Source organism: Seriola lalandi, unplaced genomic scaffold (assembly GCF_002814215.2).
Source record: "Seriola lalandi dorsalis isolate HSWRI2012SDOR001 ecotype SW California unplaced genomic scaffold, Sedor1 jcf7180002050317, whole genome shotgun sequence".
In the NCBI taxonomy this organism is placed as follows: Eukaryota; Metazoa; Chordata; class Actinopteri; order Carangiformes; family Carangidae; genus Seriola; species Seriola lalandi.
Genome location: NW_019520870.1, coordinates 22,887 through 48,981, shown reverse-complemented (window position 1 = coordinate 48,981; position 26,095 = coordinate 22,887). Strand labels below are relative to the sequence as shown.

At 40.0% G+C, this 26,095-nt stretch overlaps 4 protein-coding genes across 5 annotated transcripts in view; 1 reads left to right on the top strand and 3 right to left on the bottom strand.

The window, feature by feature from the left end:
* The window catches only part of LOC111649291 (uncharacterized), a 4,570-nt gene extending 3,284 nt beyond the window's left edge, over positions 1 to 1,286 (bottom strand). The window contains exons 1-3 of the mRNA XM_087171921.1: positions 1,155 to 1,286; positions 439 to 552; positions 3 to 307 (exon numbers count right to left, since the gene is read on the bottom strand). Coding sequence (XP_087028047.1) covers positions 3 to 307; positions 439 to 552; positions 1,155 to 1,209 — 474 coding nt within the window. The 5' untranslated portion in view covers positions 1,210 to 1,286. The remainder of the gene's footprint in view (positions 1 to 2; positions 308 to 438; positions 553 to 1,154) is intronic.
* Positions 1,287 to 1,934: 648 nt separating this feature from the next.
* On the top strand, positions 1,935 to 3,811 carry LOC111649293 (glutamine amidotransferase-like class 1 domain-containing protein 3, mitochondrial). The gene is made up of 5 exons (XM_023399068.2): positions 1,935 to 2,064; positions 2,554 to 2,666; positions 2,888 to 3,059; positions 3,154 to 3,355; positions 3,449 to 3,811. The coding sequence occupies exons 2-5, from the start codon at positions 2,559 to 2,561 to the stop codon at positions 3,639 to 3,641; spliced, it is 675 nt and encodes a 224-aa protein (XP_023254836.1). The 5' UTR covers positions 1,935 to 2,064; positions 2,554 to 2,558; the 3' UTR covers positions 3,642 to 3,811.
* A 3,047-nt stretch (positions 3,812 to 6,858) lies between these two features.
* On the bottom strand, positions 6,859 to 9,031 carry LOC111649295 (uncharacterized). Its single transcript, XM_023399072.2, has 6 exons — positions 8,825 to 9,031; positions 8,334 to 8,595; positions 8,159 to 8,250; positions 7,834 to 7,973; positions 7,618 to 7,722; positions 6,859 to 7,519 (listed from the first exon to the last, which is right to left on the bottom strand). The coding sequence occupies exons 1-6, from the start codon at positions 8,952 to 8,954 to the stop codon at positions 7,433 to 7,435; spliced, it is 816 nt and encodes a 271-aa protein (XP_023254840.1). The 5' UTR covers positions 8,955 to 9,031; the 3' UTR covers positions 6,859 to 7,432.
* Positions 9,032 to 10,983: 1,952 nt separating this feature from the next.
* On the bottom strand, positions 10,984 to 17,289 carry LOC111649294 (uncharacterized). 2 transcript variants are annotated; one of them, XM_023399069.2, is made up of 7 exons: positions 16,754 to 17,289; positions 13,849 to 13,999; positions 13,279 to 13,422; positions 12,969 to 13,097; positions 12,624 to 12,872; positions 12,258 to 12,386; positions 10,984 to 11,811 (listed from the first exon to the last, which is right to left on the bottom strand). In XM_023399069.2, exons 1-7 carry the CDS (start codon positions 16,897 to 16,899, stop codon positions 11,584 to 11,586), a joined length of 1,176 nt encoding a protein of 391 aa, XP_023254837.1. In that variant the 5' UTR covers positions 16,900 to 17,289; the 3' UTR covers positions 10,984 to 11,583. The 2 variants fall into 2 exon arrangements, with proteins under 2 accessions (XP_023254837.1, XP_023254838.1); XM_023399070.2 differs by having other exon boundaries at positions 12,258 to 12,383; positions 16,754 to 17,277.
* Positions 17,290 to 26,095: the final 8,806 nt, after the last annotated feature.

Sequence of the window (26,095 nt, the reverse complement as noted above, 5' to 3'; positions counted from 1 at the left end):
GCAGCTGTGGCAGACTGACCAAAACCTGCAGCTGACAGACCGGCGATTTGATGGGCACATGCTAGGCTAATGCCGATAGCTATGACAGCCAGAACTGCTTTCTTTGCTATGAGTGCAACACTGCCGATGATGAGCAGAGCTAAAGTGAAAGCTGCCAGACCAGGGATCAGAGAGGATCTCAGGTCTGTGGGCTGCAGCACTCCCTGCCCCACCAGGATGTACACCAGACCTGAACCACACCACAGGGCAGAGACAGTCAGACACACAGACGAAAACAGCTGGGCGTAGGACAGACTGCGGCATATACCTAAGAGACAGAGAGTAAACAGAGGAGAGAGACCAGGGAGAGGATTACAATTTTTAAACTAGAACAAAACAACTAACAGCACAAAACAACAAATGAAATAAAACTTGTGATATTAAGTCATCAAAACCAACCTGCATAAGCTAAGAGGGCTGCAATGATGAGGAGCAGAATCCCCAGTGCAGTGTAGGGGATGAGGTTTGTTTCAGGAGAGCTGCCATAGTCATTCACCAAAAGCAGGAGAGAACCTACAAGTTATAACAAAAGCCATTATGTAGAACCTCCTGTTGGTAACTAAAAATCTAAAACTCAACTTAGGTGCACTGTTAGAACAGTTTTTTTTTTTTGTTTTTAGTTTTAGTTTTAATTCTAATTAAAATAGAGATGTGATTTTACACTCTCAGTAGCTAAAAGTATGAGTGAAATTTCCCTGATTTTAATTTCTTTACACTGCTACATTTTATGAAGGTACTTAATAATAAACACAATTAATTTTTTTTATTATGCTTTAGCATCAACAGCTAGAAACTCAAACAACATGCTTTTTAAAAGTTGATACTACATTAACTTGTCACTCAAGTTTTAGCTGACACATAATTATCAATAAGAAGAGAGTTGGTTCCTGGCTGCTTTCAGTAATTTTTTTTTTTTTTTTTAAGGTTTTAGTGTTCAAACATTATGCAACATGCTTTTTGAATTTTGATACCAAAATACAAAAAAGTCGGATATTTAGCATATTCATATGCAATTATTGTTAATAAGTAATAACATCACAGCAGAAAGTGGGCTTATGACTGTTTGATTCAAATGTTTAAAAAATCGTAACTGAACAAGGGAAATAAAATCTTACCGCCAGAGATGCCCAGGATGCCCACGGACACATGCAGCGAGCCGAGTTGAGCCATAGCAGGAGTGTGTCTCTGGAAACGTGTGGCTGCGCTTTATACGTATGCGTGTGACGTCATAACGCAGCAGGAGAAACCTGAGAGGACAGGCTGCACCTCACAGGGAAATAACACGGATCCGTCACTGTACAGGGAGAAAATAGGCTTCTCCCATGTTCCCGCATATACCAAGTGTCTGTTGCTCAACTGCAGTATTATGATACATCATAGGCAAGGATATAATGTTAGCCAATGGGTAAAAAAAAACACCTGTGTTATATACTTCATACATTAATATTACTTAAAGTCTAAATATCAAGGTGCATTGTTCTTGCGTGAACACAAAAGTTAATAATTGAATTTAGAACTTATAACCAGTAAATAATAAGTAAAATGGATCAGGTGATTTGTGTAACTTATGTGTTATATTTCTGGATAAATCTTATTCATCTTATTCATAAATACACGTGTGATTTTCTTATATCTCCTCAAATGCATTACTTGAACAAAATATTGAAAAATTTGAGCGCATAAAGGTGTTTGACCCGGAAAAATTACTTTTCGTTTTGTCTCAAGCACAGAGCTTTGAATGTAAGCCTATAATAAATCATTAACCATGAGGTTTAAATGTGTTATCATCTCTATTGTTCATTTAAAATGTTGAGAGGAATGATTCAGCATTTTTTTCCCAACACAGGCCTCACATATCCAACAGTGTTCCTGGTTTCCTGTAAGGTGCATGATGTCAGCTTTTTGGTGTGGGAGGAGACAGGAGAGGCAGGCAGGACTATAAAGAGTCTGCTTCAGAGTTCAGCCAGCACACCTCTACTAAGCAGCTCGACTTAACACAACTTCCTGGCTACCTGCATATACAAGGTGAGATCTACAATATCTACATTATCTTTACCTCTGCTACAATTCAACAGCTGCTTTCTATGTAATACTTTATTAACAAGCACATTAATTTTAGACAATAATGTTATAAAAGCAGCACTATAATCCACGAAAGGAAAGGGTGAAATGCTAAATGAGTGTCTGATACATAATCATCTTATGTATTTATTCCAGCAGAGACTAAAACTTCTTCCTGTAACTTCTCTTTACTGGTGTCAACTGTGTCACCTGGCAGCAGCAGCAGCAGCACACCTGAGACTCCTTTCTCACCTGGCTCTGTAAATTTTTTATGTAAACATGTGCAACAGGTGGCTGAGGCACAGTGCTTAGTTAATCAAATGCTCTTCATATCTGATAGTGAAACAAATAAGGGATAACCACTTAATGGTGTCAAAGTAACAGAAGTTATGTAGTCTAGATAGACTACATAATCTTGAGAGTCTATATGTGCTTTATGTGTGTGTTTCATAGGAATCATGGTGAAGCGTGTTGCAGTTATTCTCGCAGGCTGTGGCGTCTATGATGGCACAGAGATCCACGAGGCCTCCGCTGTCCTCGTACACCTGAGTCGTGCTGGAGCAAAAGTAAGAGCGAGAAAAGAAGAATAACAAACTTATTACAGTGTATTTATCTTTCAGTCGTTTTATCTTAAACATCAGCATCCAGTCTCATTTTGAGGGCCCTGCAGTATTCACATCTACTTTTTGGCCCATTTATTTACCAACAACGGAGCAGAGTCAGCTTTAATAACAACTTTAAAAGGACTCAATATGGAAGTTTTTTACATGTCAGTGTTTCATTTCAGGTGCAGATGTTTGCCCCGAATGCAGATCAGATGCACGTTGTAAATCACTGTGAGGGGAAGCCTACAGAGGAGAAAAGAAACATCCTGCAGGAAAGTGCCCGTATCGCCAGGGGTGACGTGACTGATCTGGCAAAGTTAGATGTTACAGCATTTGATGCGGCCATCATCCCAGGTGAGACTATCATCACCGTAAATAAACACCACAAAGTAAAATATTTTACAATTCTCTCATCTTCACTTCTGTAATACGCCCTGTGTTGTTTTAGGTGGTTTCGGTGTGGCTAAGAACCTGAGTGACTGGGCAGTGAAAAATAAGGACTGCACCATCCTGCCACAGCTGGAGAAGATCATCAAGGCCTTCCACAAAGCGGGAAAGCCGCTGGGCATGTGCTGCATCTCCCCCGTCCTCGCTGCCAAAATCTTGCCTGGCTGCGAGATCACTGTGGGACAGGACAAAGAGTGTGAAAAGTGAGTGAAATAGTTTGTCACCATCAGATGTCTATGGATATATACATTAAAAAAATGTATTCTACAGTTGTGTCTCTCTGTTGTCCTCTTCAGGTGGCCGTATGCAAAGACAGCAGGTGCTCTGAAGGAGATGGGCTGCAAACATGTGAACAAGGATGTGGGAGAAGCTCATGTTGATGTCAAAAACAAGCTGGTCACCACCAGTGCCTTCATGTGCAATGCTCCAGTTCATCAGGTTTTTGATGGAGTGGGTGTCTTGGTTAAAGAGACACTGAAACTGGCTTAAGAAGTCTCTTCTGGATGTTTGGTTTTATTTACTGCAAAAGCAGCTGTTTGGGATTTTATATACAAGCACTGTATCTAATATTAATCTGGTGGGCTTATCTTTGAGCATTTGTGTGCTATACAATCAATGTGTTGTCTTGAGATTTTGAATAAATGCTACTTTACAAATTACATTTCTTCAAATATTTTTTCTTTAGTAAAATAAAACAATGGCAACCACAGGACATGTACAACATAAATGCTGTCGGATAACTTTCTCATATACATATATATATAGTGTATTAAGTTTGGACAGAACATGACAGAGAGCTGGTCAGAAGATGAAGATTTTAGTTAAGCAGAACCGACATTGAGATGTATGTGAAGGGGTAAGAAACATCTGTAGCCAGCAAATCCTCACATGGTTTAACGTAAAGTGGTTTAAACATCTTACTTTCTGAACATCCTTGGTCTTCATTTTGCTTCAGGGAAATGTATCATAATTTCCAAATTATTCCAAGTTTTGTCAGCAATTTTTCCCTATGGAAATGAATGGACAGAATGTTCAGAGGCTAGAGTGGGTGACATCTCACACAGAGCAGGAGAAGGTGTTAAACTGTTCAGAAAAGCTTAACTCATCCCCACAAATTTCACTCTTCACGCATCATTTTTTGCCAGATCGTAAGCAAATTTGTCTAATTTGACAAAATGTGACTATCAAAGCACAGTGACAGAGAATTAGACCTATGAGTTTCAAAGTGTCAGGAGTAACACTCAACTGCTTCATTGGCTCCAATGTTAAATGAAACCAGAAATCAGGAGATTAACAAAGAGATTGGTTTGTTTTAAATTGCTGCACCTCCTCCATTTTAGACACAATAAGCAAATACTTTATACCACTGCATTCAGCTGAGTCTGCTCTCTCAGAAAGTATAAAGCTTTAGGTGATAGCAGTTAACATTAGCTTTGTTAGCTTTGATTTGCAAGCCAGAGTTTGAGAGGTGTGTCCCACCACAAACCTTGTTTTAACCAGGTGTAACTAAGGAGTAGCCATCACTATGGAAACAATTCACTGCAGCTGGGCACACACAACGGATTCAGATCAGTTGATTAGATTTGCACACACACATAAGCACAAAGAGAAACAAAGATAAACAGACACATAGATATACAGAGAGACACACAAAGACACAAACGTTCAAGCTACCTGGTATTGCCATAACACCAGCCCAGAGCACCAGTCATCCATTAATCATTTCAGTTTAACTCCAGCTGTTCCTGAAACAGTTTCACCCTCTTCCTAGACATTAATTCAGCTTTTTCACAATCTTAATATATTTTCTTTAACCACAGTTACATGCACATTTAAGACCACTCAATGCAGTTTGAATTACACTGTAAACCCCAATCCATCTGCTTTTCAATTTTCATTTTAATATGGTCATAGAACACCCACACAAGTATGTGTAAATGAAAATGCTAATTGGATTATTACATTGTTATTTTCATTTTTACTCAAATAAAGCTTACTGTTGGACGTTGAGTCACATGGCTGCTGTGCCAAAGAGCAGCAGAAGCACATTGTCACAGGTGAGCTAACTGGACAGCCCACACAGGTGCCCTGAGTGTTCTTTGTTCTGTGTCCTGAGCTCATTCTCTGTTTGTCCTTCAGCTAAGCTCGTTCCCTCTATCATTTCACCTTTGTTCCTGAGTGCATTGAGTGAGAAATTTATTTCATTATATTTCCACAAGTCATGTTTATTTTGTTGTTAAGTAGTACATCTAATCTCGCTTTATTCTGACATGATTATGTATTTAAAGTGAGAATGCATTGATGTACTGATTTTGATTTGGAATTGTTTGTTGATTTATTCAAGATAATATGATAGAGTGTGACTTGTAAGCACGCTTTCTATCATTTGTAGAAGTATAACCACTCAACTGTAACCACTCATACCTGAGTGACAGCAAGGAAAAGATTAAATACTTTCAAATGGAATCTGCTGACTGCTTCTCCTGCTTCGCTCATATTCATTAAAATCCAATGTAATCCTAGAACACATACTTGTGTGATAAATTACAATGTTATGATGGAATTACCGTTTCATTTTCAAGTTTACATGACCATTTTAACAAAGTCCCCTATAGGCTTCAATAATGAAAATGAAATAATTTTAGTCTGTTATTTTTCTGCACCAAATATATTATAATCATGGATTGTAAATTTAAAGGAGAACCAAATCCTTTTTAAGAATTCACATTTCTTATTCCTGTACCCCAGAACAGTTTGGTCAGTATTTGTAGACATGCAGCAATCTCTCCTAAAGTTAGAGAATCTTTTAAGAACCTTAAAATGTCACCCCAGTTTGCCTTATAGCGAGTGGGCGGGGCTCTAACGCTGCGAGGCCATGAGGCTCGAGCTGTTGTAACTTCAGTTTCCCACATTGTGTGGGAACTGAGCGCTGAGTCTTACACAGTTTTCTGCTTTGTATCTGTACACAGATTCACAAAGGAACTTCCTCTTTCACAGTGTCTTTGTGTTGCCTTACCAGTGGAATCATTTTTTTTTACACAGTCTCCTTTTTGTTTTTACAGATACAAATCTCTTCTATGCATGCACTTTTTTTAAACTTGAATTTCTCACAAAGAATTATTTCACGTATTTACGAGGCTCTTCATTTACATAGTTTGGAAGTATTTGAACATCACTTTCCAAGCTCAAAATAGTTTTGACCCTAATTTGAGCCAATACTCTCGGTGGTAGACAGGACAACATGTTGAATTCTAGCGGTTTAAGCTTTAAGGTTAAACATGGTCTGTTTGGTGTTTGGTGTGACCAGATGTTTGTTAGGTGAATTACTCATGCAGATTTATTTTACTTATTTATTTTTATTTCAGCTGTACTCACAACTTCCATGCTGCACTGCACTGTACTATACTAAAAGTTTTGTGTGCGTAAATTGAGTGAGCCAACAGGGATTCATAGTGTAGGCTATAAATGAAGCAATGCAGCTTAGTCTCTCTATGAATACTTCACCTCATGACTCACATTTAAACTTCTTTCACTGCTTACACTACACTACTTTCTCCTTGCGGATCAATAGATTATTACAGCCCAGAACTTTGAAGTTGTTGAACTTTTTTTTTGAATATCATACAGTACATTGTTTTCCATTTTGATAGGGTTTTTGTGCATTAAATATACAAAAGGATAAAGAGATAACAGAAGCACAACAGGGTTTCAGGTAAGAAATAAGATATTTATAGAGCTCAGTTTCAGTTTACATCACTCTGGTGAACCATGGAGTAATTAACTTTGACTTCATCTGTGGATATTTTACAGATTTCTGTGCCTGTGCCTCACTGTACCAAAGTGTTCACTAGTGGATTCTGAGGATTTTGTATTCATTTTACCAAATCCTAATTACAAAAATATACCCCCACACTGTCTTCTGGATCATATTTCAATACTTATGCAGTTTGTTAAAGCACCACAGCTGAAATTCACTGACTGACCGGGTTATTCTCACATTTATTTTGAAGGTTTATGAAACAGTCAAGTTAAATATGTATGTGGCACAATACAATGTCCACTTTTTCTGAACACTAAAACAGCATTTTATCAATTCATTCCTTTTCACAGTTGAGACATTTTAATACTATACAACAAGCTATACGATAGAGATTTGTAGTTATTTTTTGATATATTATATAATTCATAAACATAGAACAGACATTTCTTGTAAGTATGAAATATGACTGTAAAGTGAAAAAGTAACTGTAACTTTCAAGTAGGAAGAACCCAGGAAGTATTCATGTGCTTTTGCCTGAGAAATGATTGTACTGATCGGTTCCACATGCCAACATTGTGGCATGAAATTTCCTGGGACGATCAGGATCCTATGAGGAACAGAAAGAGTCAGGATCAAAACACAGTGCCAGTGAATTTATAACCTGCATGGAACATAGAAACTAATTTATACTCATGTTTGTCTCACCTGTATGGGGTAAGCACAGGTGGGAACGTAACGGATCACAAACCCACAGCGCCTCCTCTGGGATGTGTTGGCATCACTGGCATGGACAAGGAGTCCATCGTGGATCTTATAAAAAAAAGAAAAAAAAAATCCCAAATCCTAATTAATTCACTTTGAATTGTACTCAAACCTTTTCATAACCATGTCATCAAAAACAAAAAAATAAAATGAACTCACAGACATCTGCCCAGCCAAGAGAGGGCAAAACACAGCTTCATCAGCCTGCACCAGCTCCTCTGGGATTTCCTGGTTGACTGACAGCATGTTTCCAGGGCGGATGGCTTGACGATGAGGCAACATGCCAGAGCAGTGGCTGCCTACAGGCACACAAAGAACAAAAAGCTCAACTCGTTGAAACACGTTGTTGATTTCATGAAGTAAATCTAGTTTTGTTATTCCACACATGATGGAAAATAAGGTAACACTTTTCTTTAACGTTTCACCAGGACAGTTGCTAAAGGGATAAATGTACAAGAGAAGCATAAATGAGCAGCTGAGGTACCTGGGATGACCCGAAGGGCTCCGTTCTCTTTCAGTGAGTCATCGAAAGCGAGCCACACAGAGAGAACAGGGCCGCCAGCAATACCCCAGTACCTGTGAACGCAACAATTACAGTTAGAAAACAAAATGACGCAAAACAAAACCTTCCAGTGTTTTTTTCAGTATCTAAAATCTACCTCATATCCTGATGCCAGGCCACGTATGGAAGTTCATTCTCTCCAATACTCCCATCAGGTTTGGTTTCACCTTCTTCGTTCTCCTGGATGTTGGCTGATTTGAGTGCTGGGTATTTGCAGATGAAGCGGGAGTCCAGCAGGATGATGTCGGGGCCCAGGATGGCTCTGACCACTCGCAGGATTTGAGGGTGTTTGGCCAAACCCATCACCCACGGATGCTGAAGGTGAACATTGTGGAGGCTGTACTGGGTGTACTCTTCACCTGGAGAGACAAATATATGACACCCGATTCACTGACAAACAGTGCAACACTTCATTATATCTTTCTTATGCTGTCGAATTTAGTTTCATGTAGAACAAGATGGCTGTGTAGAGATAAATTACACAACTATAATACATTTCGGTCACATCAGTTGTTCCTATGGCTAGTTTCTGCACTCCTGCTTTCGGTGATTAACTCCCAGACCAGTGTATCTTTCAGTGGTACTTACCAAATTCCTTCTCCAACTCAGAAAATGCATGTCTGGCTTGTCTCAGCTCCGTCTCGTTCAATACAGGCAGGGCTGAGAGAAAGCCCTGCTGGTTGTAGATCTCCTGCTGTTTAACCGTGGATGTAGTCATCTCTATTAGACTGTTTCACTGCTGATGCCTCAGACTTTCTCCAAAATTTATAAGGTAGAGACCTTGGCGGGGGGAACAGAGAGGGAAAGTGAAGTGTAAGTAAGAAAAAGAAAATGATATTTATCCTGTTTTCCATCTGGTTTTCAAGACAATTTGAACTTTAGCTGTTTATGGAGACATACAAAGAAAGCATGTCCTGCCGCCTGGCCTGATGTGAAAAACATCTAACCACATATAGGTGGGTCACAGTGAACACCACCTTATTCCTCCTGTCCTTTAACACAAATATAACCCTGTGACGACACCTGAACCCAAGAACCAAGTAAATTTGTTAAGTTAAAATTATCTGCTGGCCTAAAACAGGCCCAGAAAAGAACATTGCACTTATTACAGTAGACAAGGCAAACTCTTTCATGACCATCTTTTGTATTTTTTCATGTTAAATCTTACCAGTAAGTAATAACTACAACAATTTCAATAAGCATCTTATTGTCTCCATACCTGTCTGCTGTTCAGTCCTCTCTAACCTTCTCTGAGACTCTGGACTTTGGATTATATACCGCTCAGAGCATCATCAGGAAATTCCACTTCCTTTTTCAGCTCATAAAATCCTCCTAAAGTCTTATATGTCACATGTGATCTCACATTTCAAGAAAAACTAAACAAAACAAATTTCATGACGTACACTTTGAATGCATCACCACACATTGACTGCACAAAGACAAAAAGGTATTTATTAACTAAAGTAATATGAAACCTTTTCCTTTTAGGGGCTCCGCGCTGGGATGCTGTAATCTCCATACACATGGTGTCACGTTTTACCACCTGGGAAGAGACAGATTTATAGACACAGAGGCTATTTCTGGTGCTGCCCTTTATTTTGAAATTGGTCCAGACTGATATGACTGATACTTTTTTTGTTCACACAGAAACTCATTATTCTGTCAGATGAACTTTCCCAATCATTACAGCCTCATATTCAACTTCAGTGAAGGAACGATGACTGATCACAGGACAAAGACATACAGTATTTCATATTCTGTGTGATGAGTGTGTGAACATGGATGAGTCTCTGAGAGAAGAGAAAATCCCATTGGTCTCCTTTCACATTAATGGACAATTTTGGCTTCTTTTAACAGTTTTTTCCCTCCTTACAGTTATCTTTTTTTGTTTTATCTTCCTTACTGTATGTGTGTATAAGAATATTAGTATAGAAATATGTCTGTGCCATTTTACATGAATGGTGTGAAAAGAAAAAAAAAAAATTAGGGCTCCCTCTTACTGGTTCACTTGGTGTGTTTATTTTACACGTCATTAACAAACTGTTAGTTTAAAGAAAAAAGAAAAAAGTGATATTTGAGGATGCAGATACTGTTGTGTGGTCATGAAACAGACTTCCTTCACAAGGAGAAACATGTGTCCTGGAGCCCTTGCGGTTATTAGGACACCCAGCTGCTGACACATGCTGTCATTTTCATTCTATACTGCGTCAACGTGTGTATAAATTAGATTAATCAATAATCCGATCACTAAATTAACAAAAATGAAAACAATATAATAGATTAATACTACTACAGTGGTGTATGAAATGGACTGTGTGTCATGTGCTTTAATACAAAAGACAAGGATTTTTTTTATAGTCTCTGACAGGAACTTTTCAAGGATGCTGAGAAATGTACCGAGGGAAACCCCAGATCACTCAGTGGCCCCTTTTGTTGTGTGATGATATGTGTCAGGAGTTTCAGTGGACCAATGACCGGGAAAGAAAAGCAGAAAACCTTTCAGCTTCCTTCAGTGACAGAGCAAACATTAAATCTGCAGCACACTCCGTGAAAAACCACTGCTCCTCAACAGCTGTTCCTGGGGCTTCCCGGTGTCACTGTAAACACATTTATTATGTGTTCTAATGAGACTGAGAGGAAAACATTTCACAGAAGTCAAAGTAAAGAAACAAATACCATAAATAAGTCGATAAATGTGGGTAGCTTCCTCCTGTTGAAGCAGTTAACAAACCACAAGCATAATTAGATCAGTTCTTACAATTTATTTTATTATTCTGACTATTTATAGCTTTTAAAATATAAGACATTACAATAAACATCAGGGTAAATATAGAAACTTAACTTTAAAGAAATGTATATATTAGAAAGAATTATTTTAGATTACATTAAATATATATAAGTACCAAAGTTAATAACAGTGTGAGATATATATCGAACAGAACCCCCTATAAACTATAATCTACAATTCAACTTTAAGTTTGTATTATTTTCATGAAGCTTACCAAGGATAAACCTTGAAGAACCAGTGAAGCACTTGAGTCCACATTTGTTCATGTTGGGCTGCTTCCATAAACTTTTACTACATGTTATTTACTGTCAGCATTAATCAGATAATGCTGCTTTTATAGAGAGAGAGGGATGAAATCCAGTGCTAAGATTACATGTAGAGTCCAATTTTCCTTGTGGTGTGATGTGCAGCATCTCTATAATATCACTGTGCAGGTTTTTCCAAATGAGAGTGAGTACAAATCATTGAAACATTTATGATTTTCACTTTCCCAGGTTTAGGCTCATGCTCTTAATCTTCATGTGTGTACATGGTCATGATTTTTCTCTCCCTTGGGACCTCACTCTGATTCTTTGTCCCTGTTCAGGTGCTTGGGGCAGAGTGGGTGGTGCTGTTTTCTTTTCTCTCCGCTTTGTGTCCTCTTGTCTCCTCCTAGTGGCTGCTGTTCATTATTGCAGCGGTGGATAAGCACAGGGTCCTTGTTTGCGGGCGTTTTCTTTAACAACAGCCGCTGCAGCATCTGTTTGTCAGACCGCTCCCGTCGGAAGTCATCCTCATAAACCTTGAGCTGTAGCAATGTCAGAACACCAGACAGAGTCAGTAAAAGAAAAATGAAGAAGATGTGGAGTTGTGAAAATGTCTCATCAAAGGCTTTTTTTTTTTTTTTTAAATTAAGCTTCATTTTAGATCATATGACTACTACACTATGCTTAAACTTCCATTGCACTGCCCATACAGTAAATATTTAACTATATTTAGCGTACACATCCCACATTTAACCCCTTCACCACTGGCACTGAAGTCTCTCATTTGATTGACACAATTAATAAAATAATTGCAGCACTGCATGAATATTCATTTGCCGAAGCACATCAGTTTTTTTTTTTTTTTTTAGGTCAAGATCAAATTGCAGATACATGTAATCATTTATTTTTATGCGTGAATGTATTGGTGTATGTCATATGTATTCGTGTGTGTGTTTGTGTGCATGTGCACAAACAATTAGAACAGTACCTGCTCTTGCAGTAGTGCCACCTGTTGACGCATCTCCTCCCTCTTCTTCCTCAGCCTGCGGTTCTCCTGCATTGTGTGTTTGTGGTCGTTATGCTCCGTCTGATATTCTGCTTCATAAATCTGGGTCTGCTGATACAAAACATCAATATGGCAGTGAGCCAGTATCAAAGCCATATCTTGTGACCTGCATATATCTATTGTTATGCTGTGAGCAAATTTCAGAGAGGTACAGAGCCACCACTTGGTGGTGCAGTTCACCATCTGATTGCCCCTCCTAAGAATTAAGCAAATCTTTCCCTGGCAACAGTGAGTTGACATCAGTTCTGCTCTCATCACAATGATGCTGTGCTGAAGAGAGCAACCCACCTGACATCTTAGTGCCTCCAGCTGCTCTTTTAGATCCTGCACTTCTCGGTGGGAGTCTCCCAGTGCTCCCAGTGGGGTATTGCTGCTTTGGCTTTTTCCCTGCCATCCAGCCTCTGCGCTTGAAGAAGCTTTGGAAAAGGAGGAAGGGTTGTAACCAGATAAGTGGCTGGGTGAGAGGTCAGGATCTCTGGATGGTGGATTGCTGGTGGGGCATGACACAGGATCGCTTACCACAGCACTGAAGCTGCCCTTTAGTGAAAACAGAAGACAAAGTGATGATGAGAGAATATTGACAGAAATGAAAATGCACAATCTGATCAGATGTGCAAATCCACGGACAGATACCTGTCTGACAGTTGTGCAGGCTCTTTCTGGGTGTTGCATCCTGCTGTCCACCAGCCTGATGTATTCTTGCAGCTCCTGGTTCTTCTTCAGCTCCTGCATCAGAGCCTGCTCATAGTACTCTTTAGCGCTCTGCAAGCCAAAGTGAAATAGTAAACAGCCCACATGAAACCACAAATGTTAAACCTGTATATGATAACTCACAGTTTAGGAATCCCCCCATGTACTGTATCTACACCCACTTTTGAGGGTCTATACCAGTGCACCGATGCAGGGGCTTTGTAGCATGCTTGAAGTACTTGAGTGTATTTACCTGTTGGTGCTCTACTTTGAGCAGCAGTCTACTGTTGAGCTGTTTGATGGCAGAGTTCTCCAGCTCCAAAGCCTCCAGCCTGTGCTGTAGACCCAGTGTGGCACTCCGGTACACCTGGTCCCAGTCCTCATTCAGCTTCATCAGCTGTAACACACCACCACCACCATCATCATCATCATCACCACTGCCATTGCCCCTGCTGCAGCCACTGATAGCATGATTCATTTCATCACTATTGCCATCATTGTCAGTCCGTCCTCACAACAGCGTGTGCATCAGGAAGTCAATTCAGGTCATTGAAGTGAGACGCTCTACACTCACGTTGTTGTGAGGACAGACTGACATGACAAATTTACGTCAATCCAGAGAATCATTTTCAGTTGTCTCCATTTCATTAAGCAGCAACTTATTAAAATCTGGAAGCCAAGGTTGTATAATCGTGAAAATTTTACTTTAATGATGATTCTTCACAGTTTAGCAGCAGTTTTCACACAACACCCACAGTCCTCCTCTGGTATTCAGAGGAAAGTAAAAGTAATTGCCGACATCAGCAGTAAGGTGGTGATGTACCTCCTTGTTGACTCTGCGGAGCTCAGTGTTCTTGTTCAGCAGCAGCAGTTTCTCCTGGTCAGTGGAGGTGACTGTCATACTCTCTGTGATCAGAGTGACTTGCTCCTCTGTGGACAGCAACCTGTCACCCACGGGACTCACATCCTCTGTCCTGCACACACACCGACACACGCATTCAGTTTATACATGGACACATACACAGAGGATATGTGCCATAAATAAAGTCATGATGATGAAGATTAGCAGTTGGTTTCCAATAATAAGCAAACACATGTACGCACACAAGAACGTCAGGGCACTTTTGAACACCCACTCGCATAGAGTGCACTTACAGAGAATCAAATTGGAGTTATTATGCACGCCCACGCACGCACACACACACATGCATGCACAGTCACATTATGCACTCAAGACACTCAGATACACACACAGAGTGGTGGATTTTTCTGCATCTGCTACTCTGGCCAATCAAAATCTCTGTTTACTATCTGCTATATATTTGCATATCGATAGCCTCTGGAAACAATGTGTGATGATCCCTAGAAAATGTTGATTTCTATTAAACCTCTTGGAGAAAAGGAAAATATTTGCAAATATTAATTAGTCAAAGCAGCTTCCTTTCCACCAGCCCTGTTGTGAGGTCTTGTCCAAAAGGAATAGCTGACAGAGAGAAAGCGGAGGGCCCAGGGGGAATCAGCTCAGGGAAGAACACACAACTCGTCATGCTGCCCCCAGGGCTTCTTCACACAAACATACTGTAGGACTACTGTAACCTCAGAGAGCTAAGTGCTACAAAGAATCGATCACCTCTGATCCCCCTTAAGGCTAAACTCCCCCACAAACACATGCTTTCATCCACTTACGTAGTGTCCTGCTATGTGAAAACTGGTGTTACACAATTTCAGAGAGTTATATTCACAGATCGAGGCAGTACAAATAGGAGGATGTAGGTCTATTTAGGGCTAAAATGACATTTAAGTATTTAGCAGTTTTCACAACATGTAGTCCCCTGAGGCATTATGGAAATATGAGATTAAAAATTCTGTCTTCTTTGGCTTAAAAATATACTGTCATGTCATGTGTCATGGCTATAGCAAGCAGTGGGTATAACTTAGTATAAAGACAGGAAATGAGGGGAAACAGCTAAAGTGGCTCTGTCCAAAGGTAACAACAACAACGAAAAACCCCAATTAGTTGCAGATTTACAGGGTGTGTGGGACTATTTCTCGCCTGGGACCAGTGATTTTCTGGAGTTTCCACTGTCTGCGTGGCAATGTTGCAGGGATGACCCCCTTGTAAGAACACAACTTATTTTTACACTTTGATTCTTGGTAAGGGGGCTACCGGGTTAGCTGTTTCCCCGTGTTTCCAGTCTTTATGCAAATCTAACCAGCTGCTGGCTGTAGCTTTATATTTTTCTACGTAGCCTACAAACATAAGAGTGGTGTCAATATTCTCCTCCAACTCTTAAAAGGAAAGGTAATTAGTGTTTCTCACAAAATGTTGAACTATTTCCTTAAGAAAACTTCTCAAAGTGCCTGGATAATGTTCGAAAATGTGTTTTCAAGATCAAAACAAGGGAATTTTCAGAAAAGATATCATCCAAGAGGATATGTTCTCCATGAAATATATTGCTGTCTGTGTGAAACCTACATTAGACATCATACATCAGATCATCAAAAAAGGGGTATTACATAAAAGGAAAGTTGACCCAGAATCAAAATATTTGTCTAAATATACACTCCAAACCATATGTCATCCCTATGGATTCAACAAGGCAGGAAAGGGCTTTAATGAAGGTTGTTTATGGCCACTAATGAGGGAATCATCCACAATGAACCAACACGGCCTGCGGTCTAGGATGAAGGCAGAAGCTGAAATGAAATGAAATGGAGTCTGATTCTAGTGGCCAGTATGAGCACAAACTGTTAACATGTACATGTCCAATACCGTCTTGGCCAGTCAGCAACGTGTATTCAGCCATCCTATTGGGACCACACCATGCTCAATGTCTCTCTGATCCGGAGCCTCTTCTCTATCAGCTCCTCTGACAGCCGATGTACACTGTGTGACCCAGTTTTACAAAGTTTTCAGTCGTATGCCGTCTTGGAAGGACACCAAAACGCCACCGCCTCCCGCAGCAGTATGCTAATTCACTGTCATGGCATTTGATAAAAAGAGAGATAATATCTTTCCTTCTTGCTCATGGCAACTCTGACAAATATCACTCTAGATAGATCTCTGTGTGTAGCTGGTCGATGGCTGTAGTCGGATCCCCTTACGCAGGAGAGAAGTGTGAAGTTTCACAATTCAACATGGATATTTTAAGGCAGACCAATCATTTGTGTAGGTAGTGTGACCACGGCACTTACCAAGTGTGCCCACATTAAAAAACATTACTATTAGTCACTTAAATATAAAAGAAATAACATTATATAATAGGTATAATTTTACTAGTTTTTCTTTTTACATGTTGGTGTGTCAGTGTTGTGAAAAAATGAACTGAAGCCTCTTTATGACCTCACTGGAAACTCCACAGCCACTATTAATTCCTCCGCTCACTAAACAGCTTCATGAAACATCGCTCTCATTATCAGAAATACAACTTCTCTATGCTGACAGTTTCATACTGTTTCTACAATTTGATCAAATTGATCAGTCTCAAACTGTATATCTAAGTAAGCTTGGTAAACTAAGAACATTAGATTATATTAATCATTGTTGTACTCAATACAATACTTCTACAATAAAAACCACCTTATTACTTACTGTATAAGATTTAATATTTTTTGTCACTCAGTGAAATGTTGGTAGAGTTCTTACATTAAAATTGTTACATATTACATTATTAGGGGTCCCTGTTTTTGTGCCCACCCTGGTTGTGTAGAAATAAGAACATACATACCACAATGCTTCAGCTGATTTATGACTCTGTTGGCTCTGAGGGAGGCTGCTGTCACTCTTAGGTGAAGTACCTTTCTGTGTTTCTGCTGCCGCTGATGAGGATGATAAAGATGAAGAAGATGACAAAGACAGCACGTCTCCATCCATGGCTGATCGAATCTTCAAATCCTCATAAAGTCTCAAACAAAATTAAAGCTCCGCTGTATGCACGGGGTGAAGCTTCTCTTCATAAATCCTCCGCTAAGCATGAGGTGGAAAGTAAATACTGTCGTCGGTTCTGATACATAGCAAAAGAGGAAGTTGCCGAGACCAAGAACCACATGATGCGAAGTTTAGAGAATAGGAAGTGACACAACCAAACTGTTTCAGCTTTATGTTAAAGAGGGCCTGTCCCTCTGTGGTGAGTTGTCTAAACTAATGTACCTCACACAATGTGATTGTAATTTTTACTGAGTTGACATGGTGTTTAGTTTTGACATTATTTGGAGAATCAGGGAAACTCCACTCAAGGGTAGGAAGTGTTTGTATGAGTGTGCGTGTGTGTGTGTGTGTGTGTGTGTGTGTGTGTGTGTGTTTATGCTTGTGTCTGTGTCCTAGGAGACTGTTGCTTGTTAGCTGAGCTGTTGTGTCTTATGTTTTCAAATGAGCAATTCAGGAACAAGCTGAGAGGTGGGGAGCTGAATAGATATGCATAATTTCTGCATGATTATATATTGCAGGACGTGTAATTGATAATAATGGTAACACATACATTTATTCATGACAAATAATGATAGGGTCAAGCTGATTGCATTCACCACTCTGCTCATTACTGGGATTGAGGGAAGTGGGCTGCAACAGGTTAATTAGTAAATCACATGTTCATCCAAGGGACAATCAAGTAAATTAAAGGATTTTTGTTAATTATGTTCCCCTTAGTCAGGCTAAGCTGTCTTTTATTAACACTAAGAGAATTAATTTGCCAACCTCTTTTGCTACATGTTCTCCTCCACCGACTGAGTCCAATAGATTCAAGGCCACTTTGGGTAATGCCTGAGAAAAATAGCTCCCAAATGAAAAAGACAAGAGCTGCAGTGTATAAAAATATCCTGCTCTAAAGCTTGTGAAGATCCCTGAAAGTTTATGTTCAGTCAAAAGATGGTCAAAAGTAAGTAGAAACAAATCTCCTGGGTCTTAACAGTAAAACTTGTCAGCTTCACTATTTCCTTTTTTTTTATTAGGAACGATATGATATTGCGCGTTTAGTATCATAAAAACAGAAAGAGATTTTTAGCCATGATGCAGCATGGCTTTGAAGACGGCAATGTACGTCTGTCGGTTGGTCTACCACTTTGTTTCAGACTGAAATATCTCAACAATTATGTAATCCTGCAATAATTACAGTGTCATCACCTTTTAAGCCTATATGGCAAACTTGTCATCAAACACTTGCTTATTTACACATCCAGCGGTTACAAAGCAAAATTACCATTCATTTGCAGTCATGTTTCTTGTCGCCTGGCAAATGTAAGTCCAATATTCACTCTCCTCCTGGCTCCTTTCTTGGTCTCTACCAACTCCTGAGGGAAATATCAGGCTCTTAAGCTGCTAAACGCTCCACTATGTTCACCAGCTAGTTGCTAACTGTGTCTGTCTGCTGGTTGCTGCTGGGCACAGTGGAGAGAGAAAGTGAACCAAAACAGCAGTTACGGTTCGGACAGCTAAACAAAGAGCTGAAAATCTGAGTGGAGCTGCAGATTCAGGCGATAATTTTCTGTAAGATCATTGCAACAACCACTCCTTTCACATTGTCATTTGATACTTTGTCATTATAAAAATATCAATTAGCCTGTACACGCTTCAATTAAATGCCATGACATTTTGTACAGTTATGTAAGGAGGGCGAATCCTACTGACTTCTGGCATTCTCTGCTAAAAACTGAAACTGAAACCTCAAAAACTACTGACATTAACCTCAACTTAGCGCTATTTAGCAAATGTTAGCATGATAAAGTAAGATGATGAACATGATAACATACTAATAATCAGCATTTTGACATTGTCATTGCAGGTTAGCATGCTGACATTAGCACTTACCTCAAAGCACCAATGTGAGTATTCAGTCTGAGTAACCTACAATGAGAGGTAAATTTTATTTTATTTTTTTATTTATTTATTTTTTTTACAAAGCTTTATTTTGCAGATCATTGAAAATAGGTTTTTGACTAGTGGGAAAAGTAAACCAAGAGTTTAAATGGAGTGTTGTTATCTACTGTGGTATCCAGGGGGCTGATTCAAAGTTGCTGTCATTTTCCCATCTGATGCACCGCCATGAGATAAAAGCGGGAGAGGCAACAAAATGTGTCGGTTCTGCCCAGCGGCTCTGACTTGCTCCAGTGATTCCATTCACATGCCTGTGCCATCTATCATGGACGCCAGTCAGAGTATTGCTGTGCCAAGCAGAGACTTTGCTGGGAGGCCCAACGAGGAAGTAGCGATGCAGTGCCTTTATTGACCCAAGCCTCTGTCGAAGCCAAGGACAAATGGGCTTCTGCTCCACGGGGGGATTGATTTTTAGTCTAACAGGAGATCCTGGAGAGGAATAGAGAGTGTCCCACAAAGTGAGGGTACTGCCGCTCCTGTACGAGCCGGAACATACAGTTCTTCACTAGCTAAGAGGAAAAAGTCTGGGTTTGGGGGACTGGACCTAATAAGCTGTACCAGTTGCTTCACCTGTGTAGTCTCTAGCTGCAACAGTTTGGCCGAGAGTGTATCTCTGTATGTTTTAACTAATAGCTATAAAAAATAAATGAGCACTGGTGTGTGTATGTCTGGATTGCAAGACTGTGGGTGAGTGGGTAAGTGGAAGTTTAGGCAGTAGAGAATTGTTTTGTCAAAGCTTAACAGCGCATTAATCCTTCTCTTCCTCTTCTTCCTGGTTTACCACAAAGGGAAAGAACCCTTCACCAAACTTGCACAGTCACTCACACTAGGGTTCGGCGATCAAGATCTCAAATCATGGATGATCTCTCTTTGGCATATGATCTTTTCAGATGAATCGTAGATATTTAATTTAAAAGTTAAATCGCTGCTAACCAGTCCATTGTTAGCCAGCCCACTAACTGCCATCTGCTCTGTAGCCATGGCGAGCTTGGCGTCGTGGCGTAGCAGCAGTCCATCCGTGGGACTGCAGGCAGGGAAACATGAGGCGGGATGAGCCGGGATTGAGCTTTCTAAGTAAAACACTTACATATAGCACCTCATAAATAAATAATAGGGCTGTTCAAATGAACACTCCATATGAACTAAGCAAAAAATTTGATTGGATGTGACACCATTTGTAAAGGGAAGACAGTGTTTTGGGTAAAGAGTAGCGACAAACAATCCAAGAGGAGCATCAAAGCAGCAGAAAAGTACGAATCACAACTTCCAGTCAGAACTTTCAGAATAAAGTCAGAGCGGAAAGAGGATTCAGAAATTTGTGAGTTGGGCCTTTAGCCTTGAGTTGATGTAACAGGCTTTGGGTCCAGGCAACCATATGCACAACTAATCATATGATCACAGGAGTTCAATTCTACCTGTACAGATTGTCAAATGATCTTTTGGCCAGATCGCCCAGCCCTAACTCCTCACACACACACACACACACACACACACACACACACACACACACACACACACAGATTTACATGATATAACAGCCTTCCCCTGCTTTAATATTAGCTTGAAAAGAGAAGCTTACCAGTGGAAGGAGTAGAAGCAGTTAAAAACACAAAGACAGCTTTGAATTCCCTCGAGTAAGGTCAGAGTATCTCAGCTGCCTGCAGTGTTTCATTAGAAATGTGCTGCACTGGGCTGCAGCGACAGCAGGAAAACAAACAGTGGTCAATGTCATTGGTAAATAGAAGACAGTTGTAGCTACAGATAAAGAATACAGCACTTCTAAAATGATATTGATCACATGTAATGAGATGCAGCTCACTTCTTCTTTCTAAAAGCTCTACCCCACCAAAAAAATATTCACACAGACCTTGGGAGATTTATAGACATGAAAAGGACTCCTGCAACGTCAGAGGCAAAAGAGACTGTTAAAGATAAAGCTTGAAGTCTTGACATGCAGGAATGTGCAGGGGCTATAACAGAGAGGGATCAGCTTTTGCGTCAGAACAATGAAGGTTGAATTTATAAATATGATAACTTCAGAGCTCTATCCAGTTTCATGATAAAAAGTGACATGAGGAACATAAGAGGTTTAAATGGGGAACTAAGTCGGCTGGTGTTATGGAGTACTAGTGAATACTGTTTGTGAAAAAAATTAGCTGTACAAAGACTGTACAGAAAGTACAAAGTAGCTCCAGAGGGTGCTGCATGAAACTGATAAATCCAACAGAGCTGTTGGTGGTCATGCCACATTGTGGGTCATGTAGGCATTAGGTTTTTTTTATTTTTTTATTTAATGTCAACCTGAGTCTGACAAGTGTCGTAGGAGTGCAACGCTAAATCAGTGGAATACTCATTTAAAGGATATGGTTGACAATATGTTATATTCTAATTATCAACAAAATCAAAAATAAATTGATCCCACTAACAAGTATTTTCTTTGCACCCAAAGCCTGATCTATCTTTTTCCTCTGTGCCATGGAGGTGACTGGCTGAACACTGAGTCACTTGCACATACACTATCCTGCTGGTGTAAATATTCACTAGAGAACAAAATGTGTATAATCCCTTAGCTAAAAATAATCCTCAAAAACGCATACTGTGTGAGAAACATTTCCTAAAAACTACAGTGCCCAGCTATTTTGAAAATAACTTCAGGAAGAGAGCCTCAGACAAACTAGGGAAGTTAGAAAGTAGTAGTCTCTTGGACTTGTGACTTGTTGTTTTTGATTTTTTAAAATGATTTGCTGACATAACAAAAACTAGAAACACCAGTCTTATCCTGTAAGAACTTAAATTGTGCTTATGTTTTCTATGGAGCAATTTTTGCTGTTATTAGTGTCTCATCTGATTCCATATGAGAAGTTCTGTGTTGCAGAAAGGCAGACAGACTCAGCAAAGTTTTAATGTGACACTTGCTATTAATTTGGTCAGTTAATCACAAATGCTCACTGTTCTCCATTAACTAAGCTTTTAATGCTCCCATTAAGAATTAATGTCACCCTACTTTGCACTTCAACATGGGTGAGCTCATTAGAGACAATCTCTGAACATGGCTCTTCTCTGCCCGGCCATGACACAGTACAGTACATCAAAGCCTCGGTTCACTGTCTAGATTATATTGTTGTAGAGTAAATCTGATTTGGTCAATTTAAATCCGTAGCTGAGCCAGGTCCATCATTATCTTCTTGTGTAATCTAAACCTTTGTTTTGAGTTCAATATACATGTCCTCCTTTCTTTTCATCAATCATGCTATCCTTCTTTCGATACCTCCTTCTGTCCTTCTCTCTGTCCTTCCTTCTTTCTTTTCTCTTCTATTTCTCCATCACGATAGGAAGAGGAGAGCACTCTGCATATCTGGCCTAGACCTCTACTGGACAGTTATGACCCCCATTTATCAGCTGTAGAATAGTAATAGGTGACAAAAAGATGGAGCAGCACTGTGTTCTTCTGCTCCTTACACTGTGAATCACAATCACAGTGTAATGGGAAAATTAAAGTGAACTGCTGCCTGGCTCTTTTTTCATGTAATTAAAATATGGTGCTGAGCTGGAGTAGCTCAGCCTATCACACTGACTAGCAGATGCAGAGGGACTATGGCCCGAAGCCACACAAGCATCCATCAACACACAAATATATAGAGTGTGCGTGTTTGATAAATATTGTACAGGTAAAAGGGTGTGTGTAGGTGTGAGGGCAGCAGGAGTTTGCAATATCACAGCAGGCTGCATCCGAAAGATTTCATTTTCCACATCTGCTTGCAGCCTAATCTGTGCACCGGCTTAGTGCTGGAGTCGAATTGAGAGAGAGGGGAAAGGGTTGTATGGAACATGCAAAGCATGAGTGTACCTGAGAAAATGTCAGGGCAAAGAATCAAACAAAAATATAAATAAAAAATAGACTCATAGCGATGTAGAATTTAACATTTCTACAGGACACCACGCTCTGTAATTTGAGCCTTCATAGTGTATTTCATCTAAAGTTCCTTCTGGACACACAAAGAACAGAGCTGCCATCTGACACTGACTGTTTGAACCTCACCTAACATCAGGTGATTATCAGCCAAGAGACAGTCAGTCAGTGTCATTCATGTGCTTATCACTGGACCACGATGTGACCTTATGAACAACTGAGCCGATCAATCCTCCGCTGCAGACTTCTCGCAGGCCATGCCAATAAACACTCTCATAACTCTATTCTGCTGCTTCTGGAAAGCTAATCTCTCCAGCAGTGGTGTGAGGTTGCGAAGTTTGACATGTCATATTTCCTGGCAAGCCGCTTATTGCATTACGATTGCTCAGCCATATGAATGAACGCATAGAGCAGCACATATTTGCTGAGATGAAAGAAATTCCCATTTTAGGTAATTTCAGAACAGTGTTTGGTCATTATGGAGCAGGAGTAAAGTAAATAGGAGTTCCATGACCTGTGCAATATGTAATTGGATGCCGCACCTTGCATTATTGAATTGCTATGTGTATATGTGTGTGTTGGCTAAAGGAATATGAACTGAGGTCTGTGGGGATGTGAGTTGAAGGGGGAGTGATGGCTGTGAGCCTGCAGGCTCTGGATCAGCCTGACAGAATCAATAAGATCAATTAACATAGGGCCCGACTGAAAGCAAACACTATATGAAATCCATCTGTAATCCACTATGTGTTTCTTCTATGTGTGTATTTGGAGAGGCGCTTGTGAATATTTTGAGGATCTGCATATGGTGTGAAGAGAGAAAGAAAGTGGAAAAAGAGGATAATTTCCCAGCACTGGCAAAAGACTAGTCTAAGCTGGTGAAATGGGATGGGATCGAGACTAAATGGCAATTTCTTAAAATCATACAGCTGACACTATAAAACTATGTGACAGGTTTGTGTAGTTTATTATTAACTCTTTTACATAAGGAAAGGTATGCACCCTCCTTCTTTTCTGTTGAAATCCAGTTAACGGAAAGAAAAACAAACGAGCCAACAATGAGCCTCTAAGACGATGATGATGAATGTTTCACGGGGTGATGAGAGAATCTAGTAGTTTCACTGGGTTGACATTAGAAGGGTACTTCACCGATTTAATATTGTACTACTGTAAGGTTGGGACACTTGTGATCGAAAAACTTGTGATCGAAATCTAAAATCTAACCTGCTTGGACAGAAACATCCTGACTTATAAAGTGGATTTATACGTGAGACTAGAAGTTAAAGGCAGTCCTGTCTGAGGAACCCATGGCTTTGGTTTCGATTTATAGGTCATTATTGGATATCATCCAGTGATAAGTGCCACTGCAGCACTAGATGGATGCATTGTACATGATCATGCTGTATCAAGCTTAAATCATATACCCCACAGTAATTGTGGTTTCTTTCTCATTTACTTAGAGATATAGAGAAACGATTGTAAAGGTCACTTTAGATTAAACATGCCATGCGGCTGCTGTTTTTACAATCTTTAATTTATGGTTATGGATTGCAGCATAATGTTTGCAGTGGAAATGGTTTTGCTAGATTTGCGTTACTGAAAGGGAGAAGATTATTGACCCTTCTTCAACTTGCCTAATGTTGTCTTCATTATAAACTATCATCAGAAACTTGTAGGAGAAAACACAAGCAGCCAAGGTGTAGTATCTCTTGGTATTTTTGATGAAGGGCACATTAGCTATGGTGGCTACTTACATAGGCTCCTACACCTTAACCCCTTATTGCGTAAATATAAATGCCCCTAGTGTGCGTTAAGCTCAGAAAACACTGAATCCTACACTTCCTTTAATGCAACTCAATAGCATCTTTCTTCAGGACATCGTAGTTCTTATCCTTTTCATATAAAACTGTACTCTACAAAACGAATCCGCTATGACACAGATTAAATCATCAGGTTATTTTCTCACACACGACAAAGCTCCTGAAGAAGACATTATGCAACTTTTTCCACAGGATGAACAGTGTTCCCTTTTTAAATTGACTTTGATTTGTGAAATCAGTGGAGTGCCCCTTTAAATGAAACCCTGTGGTCTCCTAGCCCTTGACGTTTCAAGTGGGCGCAGATGTGTTGTAGTCACTTACAGTATGTGTGCAAGGAAATATGAATACAGCCATTTAATGTATATACACCATGGGTCTTGGGAGTGACACTTGAAACTTAAAACTTGCTTCTTTTTGGTAGAGAATCAGATAATGTTTCTGTGAGATAAAATACCTGCTCTGGGCCTGTAATAGTAAATGGGGGTATTATTCCTCCCAGGTTCCAGACAGCCAGTTTCTGCCTTTGCCTGCTTCTCATCTACTCAAAGCCAATATGACTATTTATACGAGGAGCTGGGAAATGATAAATGGTGGTGTGCTGCATAATAAATATGAAATCCCTGGATCATTAGCTGGATTACATTGGAGGGAAAAGTGCATAATCAGCCCATGGATGCACTGTAGTCAGGGAGTCATCGATATCATCGCATCAGCTCACTCTTAAGAGAGGCAGGGGCAGTTAAAGAGGCAGAGGGAGAGACAGTTCGACACAGGAGGAATAAGAGAGAGAAAGACATAAATCTGAAATTATTAATTCAATAATGGACACAGAGCAGGCCAAAGCAGTTACAGAATATGACTATCTATTTAGCATTCAAATAGGACTACAATTGCAATGGATAGTGAGGTTGTTTAGCCTTGGGGCTTGAAGAGAATGAAAAAAAAGAGAGATGAAAGTTTCCCGGCTGTTATACAAAGGAGAGGGAAAACAGTGGAGATGAAGACATGCTTTCCTGTGTTGTCAAATTTATTGTGCTGACATCACCTAACATCCAGCGTTGCTCTTCCCTTTTAGCCTCCAGCTAAGGCTTAAAGATTGGGGAGCAGTGGTGCCATGGAGTGCAGCGGGCCATCCCTCCAGCCTGCTGACAGGCCAGTCGATGTGTTTAATCAACCAAAGACACGCTATAGGGAAACAGGCTGCGCATCAAAGAAGTGCTGATACATTGATTCACCTCACCTCCAGCCATAACAGACTATCTGCTTTGCCTGATCGAGGGCAGCCACGTGCACACATACAGTCGTCATGACAGAGAGACAGACAGAAAACTCAAAGAAAAGATATCGAGCAGGAAACGGAGAACGTCCGCTGCTAGAAGATCTATACGGTTTTCGAGCATTGCTGTGTTCTAACATCAGAACAGAGGAGAATTGATCCAAACCTCCTGTTCAATCCGATGGCTGAAACTGTATA